The 6,576-nt window shown below is 37.4% G+C and overlaps 1 protein-coding gene across 2 annotated transcripts in view; it reads left to right on the plus strand.

The window, feature by feature from the left end:
* PSMA8 (proteasome (prosome, macropain) subunit, alpha type, 8) overlaps positions 1-5,617 on the plus strand; it is a 71,032-nt gene extending 65,415 nt beyond the window's left edge. For both annotated transcript variants that reach the window (XM_006835032.1, XM_006835033.1), the window contains one exon: positions 5,525-5,617. In XM_006835032.1, the coding sequence (XP_006835095.1) occupies positions 5,525-5,617 (93 nt within the window). The remainder of the gene's footprint in view (positions 1-5,524) is intronic.
* Positions 5,618-6,576: the final 959 nt, after the last annotated feature.

Consider the following 6,576-nt stretch of genomic DNA (forward strand, 5'->3'; position numbering starts at 1 on the left):
TTGGAACCATGGCAATGAGATGATATACGATGGAATGAATGTAAAACTAAAGTTCTCTCATGTAAACTACCATATAATTCACAATAAAACATTAAATAATAATAATAAATAGCCAGAAATGGGACAGAGGTAAATAGTGATGTATGCTAAATCTTGGAACAACAGGGCTCTGTGATACAGGAATCTAGGCATTATCTGAATGGGTAAAAGGAAATAATGTTAAGATGATAGATTGTATTATGGATAATTGGTTTCCTTGCCTACTAATGTAAAATAGACACTTGAGTAGGACAGAAAGGAATATCAGGAAATATGATTACAGAAGATTTGTAAGCACGGCTTCCATTTATAATGGATTGGAATACCTAAAAGGGGGTTCTAGAACTTGCCCAGTGAAATAGGTTTCTTTTGGAGCCCTTTTAGCGTATGGAGCCTTGGATGAAATCCTGAACCCCACACAGAACTTTCTGAGGTGGGTCATTCCCACTTGTAAGGATATGCATACTAACCTGGAGTGGGTAAAAGAACAAACAAACTATATTTATTAAAAGAAAGGCCAGCAGGAAAAGAAGAAAGGAAAAAAACCAAAACAGACTATTTGGCTATGACAAGAACAAACAAGCTGTTTTGCCCAGGAGCCATCAAGGCAGGAAGCAAGCGTAAATTGCTACAATTTTTTTTTTTTTTTTAACGTTTTTACTGTGAATTGAGTGAAAGGTTACAGGGCAGATCATAACTTTTACATTCAACAAGTCATACACCTTGTTTCATTACAATGATTATAATCCCCTCCTTGTACCATCAGTTAACCGTATTTCTCTCTGTTCATTTAAGCTCTTTTTAAAAACACTCAAGTATATATATATATAATAATTAAACCACCACAGGACACATTCTGCAAGTCTGCCTCCTGGCTATCAGCTCCCATTCCCTGTTTTTCCATGAATCTAGAGTCCTCAACTGCTCCCTCTCTCCATGTCCCCATCTCTGCCTCCATCTCTGGTGTCGCTGCTTCTCTGGATAAGGTCCCACATTCTGCTTGTGCTCTTCTCTCCTGATGGCCCTAGGGTCCTCTGTTTCTGGACTGTAAGATTAACTACTCCCCCGTTTTTGCTACAAAACGTCTACTTTTACAATTGTGACAGTCGCATAAATTGCTACAATTTGATGAACTTGACCTTAAATTATAGATGTAGTAATACAAATCCAAGGGGCTCTGGTTGTATAGTGGTTACGAATTGGGCTACGAACCACAAGGTCAGCAGTTCAAAACTACCAGCGGTTCCGTGGGAGAAAGATGAGGTTTTCTGCTCCCGTAAAGATTTACAACCTCGGAAACCCTGTGCCAGGGTCACTATGAGTTGGAACCTACTCCACGGCATGTAACAACAAAGCACAAATACCAACCGGGAGACAAGGAGTCTTCAAGGATCAAGCTTATCCCCTCAGTATATAGTGTTGATAGAGAAGGGCAACTTAGACATTAGCTAACTAAAATGGGGGGCTATAAAGGTACAAAGTGGCTGGCTTACAAGTTTATAGGAAGGAGTTTCGTTTCACAGAAAGTGGGGGAAGGTAGAATTCCCCACTGAATAGTTTCCATCTTGTCTAGAAGGGTCAGGTTAAAGGAAAAGGGGATAGGATTCTTTTGATTTAATAGTAATTGTTACCATGACTAATGGCTATTGTCACAATTGTAAAGACCAAAGATGTGTATCAAAGAGGAGGGAGTAGTTAATCTTATATCCCAGGGACACAGGATCCTAAGATCAGCAAGAGGAAAGAGCATGAGTGGAAAGTGGGATCTAACCAGAGAAGCAGTGATGGCAGAGACAATGGCATGGAGAGAGAGACAGCATCTGAGGACTCTATACTCATGGAAAGAGAAAGGCTGTGTACTGACAGGCAGGGGCCTGGCTTGAAAAATATATCCTTCAGTTTTAAACAATTATATATTCTTTTTGTGTACATCAAAAAGGAGATTGTCATCAGTACACTAAAACAAGATATGATTGGTTGAGTGCAAAACTGATGTTCTGCCATGTAGACTATCACTCAATTCTCAATAAAAGCTTTATTAAAAAAAAAAAAAAAACTCGATAGGAGAAACCTCAGAAGGCAAGAGAGTTATAGGAAAAAATGGAGACAGGAAACAGATGAAGTGGAAAGAGTGATGTTTCATTATGGAAACTGTAATCAGTGTCACACCACAAAATGGGTATGAACTGTTGAATTGGAAACCCATTTACTCGGTAAACAGTCACCCAAACTATAGTTAAAAAATGAAGAAGACATGGAAAACAATGATTAGCAATGGTTTGGTGGCACAGTGGCTTAAGCACCGGGCAGCAGACTATAAGGTTAGCAGATCACGCTCACTAGTAAGTAGCTCCGTGGAAGAAAGATGAGGTTATCTTCTGTAAATATCTACAGAATCAGATACCTAGGAAACAGACCTACTCCATTTTATAGGATCGTTATGAATAGTAATTGACTCGATGTCTTTGGGATTTGTTTTCACTTGGTTTTGTTGCTAAAATAAAATAGAACGTGAAATCATCAGCCTATGAATGGTACTACATATGGTATGTCTATAAGATGCACATTGATATTTAGTGATAGGGTTCCATCCTCTACTAAACTTAGGGAAATGCTAGCATTTTCTCAGTGTCTGCCAAGGTCATATCAGCTATGTGATGCTACCAAATGCTATGTGCTGCTACCAAATAATGCTGGACAACATTTGTATCTCATTGGGTGCAGAGACAATGTCATTCGAAGTATAGGATTTTGCACCCGATTAAAAGTGACTGATGAATGACTGAATTCATCTAAAGGTGAAACATTTTATTGTATTTATTCACAAACTTTTGTTATAATGGTAGTCATAATAGAACATTACATAATATTTTTTTGAAATGAGTAAATAGCCAGAATTAAAAGATCAATAGAAAAATAATTAAGAAAAGTAAAATCAGTGAATTCTCCTATAAAATAAGACAAAGATGTAGAAATAAACTACTAGAGAAAAGTTAAGTCAGTGTATAAAGTCTAGCATCTGATGAAGAAAGAGAAAACATAAATGAAGTAGAGAGAAAAATATTAAAAGAGATATAGGAAAATTTCCCAGAATCATAGGACACAAATCTTTAAATCTAAACAGTATATCGAAAGAAAAAGATCGATTTACCGGTATTCATCAGAAGATTGCAGAACACCAGGGATTAAGAGAATATCTTAAAAATTTAGAGTGAGGATGTGAGTCAGGAATATACATAAAAAGAAAAGGGAATCCAAATATCCAAATTCTCATAGCCGCATTGGAAACTAGAAGGCATCCAAGCAGTGTGTTTTATTTACTAAGCACAAATGATATTCAACCTATAATTCTATGCCCAGTCAAATCATCATGTATATAGGAAAGAAGTAACTTTCAGACAAGCTAGGTCTCAAAAACACTATTTCTCTGGCATCATTTTCAGGAACCTACTAGAAGAAATAGTACAGAAAAAGGAATAAAGCAAAAATAAAAGGTCACAGGTCCTGGGAAATAGTAATTGAAACACAGGAGAGTAACTAAAGGAACTCCTAGAAATCTCCTCCCCCCCATACCCACCTGCTAAATAATTAAACTGGTGAGAACAGTGCCTAAATTTTTAGAAAATTGTTGTTGTTGTTAGGTGCCATTGAGTTGGTACCGACTCATAGCGACCTTATGCACAGCAGAACAAAACACTGCCCGATCCTGGGCCAACTTCACTGCTATTGCCACGCTTGAACCTATTGATGCTGCCACTTGGCCAATCCATCTCGTTGGGTGTCTTCCTCTTTTTCTCCCTCCACCTTACCACACATGATATCCTTCTCCAGTGATTGGTTGTTAGTGTATGATTAATCACTAGACTTATGGGAATGTTTAGCAATAAGCATATAGAACTTTTTTGTTGTTAAGTGCCATTGAGTCAATTCTGAGTCATAGTGACTCTAAGTAGGGTTTTTAAGGAGCAGCAGGTGGGTTTGAACTTCAGACCTATGGTTAGCAGCAGAATGATTATCCTACAGTGCCACACCAGGATTCCTATAGAACACAGTTGTTGTTAACCACCATCGAGTTGGTTCTGACTTACATCAACCCTGTATAGGGTGTGTAAGGAGCAGCTGGTGAGTTTGAACTGCCAACCTTACAGTTCAAACTGACCTTGAGGACTGGTGCTTTATCCTACAGCACCACACTAGGAGCCAATGATAAAAATCAAAAGGCAGCTATTAGCTTCAGGAAGCAAGAACTTAACAGTTCCTCAGGGTGTTTTCCACTCACAGAGTCAGACCCACATCTTTCTATAAAGTGTACTTCGGCTTTGCAATAAAATCCTATGAGTGAATGCCCAGTGTGCTTGCATCCTTGAGAAGCGAGCACTCCAGTTGAGTCTGTTTCTTAAGATTCCTAGAGAGGAGGACCAGGAGACATGTGACAGCCATGAAGAGGAAGACGCCCCAATGAGATGTATTGGCCCAGTGGCAGCTGCAATGGGCTCATGCATAACAATTGTGAGGATGGTGCGGGACCAGGCTGTGTTTGTTCTTTGTAAATAGGGTTGCTATGTGTCTGAATCAACCTGATGGTACTTACCAACAAGAACAACTATTTACCAACCAGGTTGGCCTCATAACCTTTCAAAAAGTACATGAGATGAAATCTTACTATCATCTATTCTTAGGATCATTCCGGCTGTATTTCTTATATGACACATTTGTTTCTTTTGGAAGCCCAAGGTGCATTCGATATTTGCCAGCTTTATAATTCAGAGAAGGAACTCTGGTAGCGTAGTGGTTACGAGTCAGGCTGCTAACCTCAAGGTCAGCAGTTCAAAACTACCAGCAGTGCTGCAGGAAAAAGATGAGGCTTTCTGTTCCAGTAAACATTTACAGCCTCAGAAACCCTATGCAGGGTCGTGATGAGTAGAAACCAACTCCATGACAAATTACCACCACCATTACCACCACAATTTAAAGGAGTACTGATGTGGCACTGTGGATTAATGCACTGGACTACAAGGTCTGTTTGAACCACAAGGTTGACAGTTCAAGCTCACCAGCCACTCCCTGGAAACCCTATACAGAACCCAACTCAATGGCATTTAAAAATAGCAACAAAATAATTCAAATTAATCAATTCTCCAGTTTTCTCTTACTTATTGCCCAGCTTTCACAAGTATATGAGGCAATTGAAATGGCTTCAGTCAGGAGCCCTGTAGTCCTCAGACTGACATTTTTGCATTTTAACACTTTCACAAGGTGTTTTGAAGCAGATTTGATTTCTTGGATGCTGTTTCCATTTACTTTTCATAATGGTTTCATAATGGTTACAAATGTGTTGCTTTTGAAACATTTAGTTACATATTTGAAGCTGTAAAATATGATTATAATAGAAAATATAGATATAAAATTTAATTTGATTCCTTCATATTGTAAATATTTTTGGTATAATTAATTGTTTTTTTTTTTATTTTTTTTTTCCTGTTAGATGTTTAGTGCCAAAGAAATTGAATTACAAGTAACTGAAATCGAAAAGGAAAAGGAAGAAGCCGAGAAGAAGAAATCAAAGAAGAATGTCTAATTCTTAGGATAGATAAACATGAAGAATGTTTAATGTTTTGTTACACTGTGTAGAATTATTTAGTGAAACTTTAGAGGAAATAAGTTTTTTGATATTCAGTGAAAGTTAAGTGACTTTTTGAGATTGTCATATTCATGGCTGTGTTCAGCCTACTAAATAGAAAACAGATTGAAGATTTTCTCTGAAAGGATAAAATATATTTTTCCTTTAAAAATTGATAATTATGTCAAATTTGAATATTGAATTTTGGTTAGATTTGTCTATTTACTTTTTCCTTGTAAGTTGCATTATATAATTTGCTCTTTGAAGGCCTAATGTAAATAGGCAATTAGAGTGTGGTAGGAGTCTATAAAAGCATTAAAACAGATGGTCAGTGAGCATAAGGAGAGAAATGAGTATGTGTATCTTTAGTGTAGCCATCTCTTGCATCTTAGGTGTGCAGTATCTTAGGTTTGTTACATGAACCATCTGTGTGCTTACTATGTTCTTAGTGTTGTGCTGTGGATAGAGGAGTAAAAGAAAAATAAAAAGTAATCCCTACCAATAGAGAGGGGATTTAATCAAATGACGCACAGAAAATATGTTTAATATCTGTATGGAGGTTATGTTTTAGAAAATAAAAGGATATTTAATAGCTGTAAAATCAAAAGCCAATACATATTATTTTAGGGCTTTGCTTTTTTAATGTGTCTTTTTTGAAAACAGAAGAGAGAGTTTGCATTTTGGCAAGGAATGAAAAGCTCAGAGAGATGGTAAAGGAATGAATAAGGTAGGGTCAGCAACTGTCATGAAAATCTCGGTTATCAAGGGCAGGTTATTTTTAAGTGCCATTGAATTCGTTTTGATCCTATGTAGGGTTTCCAAGGTTATAAATCTTTGTGGAAGCAGAAAGCCTCATCTTTCTCCAACAGAGCAGCTAGTGGGCTCAGACTGCCAACCTTGTGGCTGCTGCTGGTGGT

Source organism: Chrysochloris asiatica, unplaced genomic scaffold, assembly GCF_000296735.1.
Source record: "Chrysochloris asiatica unplaced genomic scaffold, ChrAsi1.0 scaffold00015, whole genome shotgun sequence".
Classification (NCBI taxonomy): Eukaryota; Metazoa; Chordata; class Mammalia; order Afrosoricida; family Chrysochloridae; genus Chrysochloris; species Chrysochloris asiatica.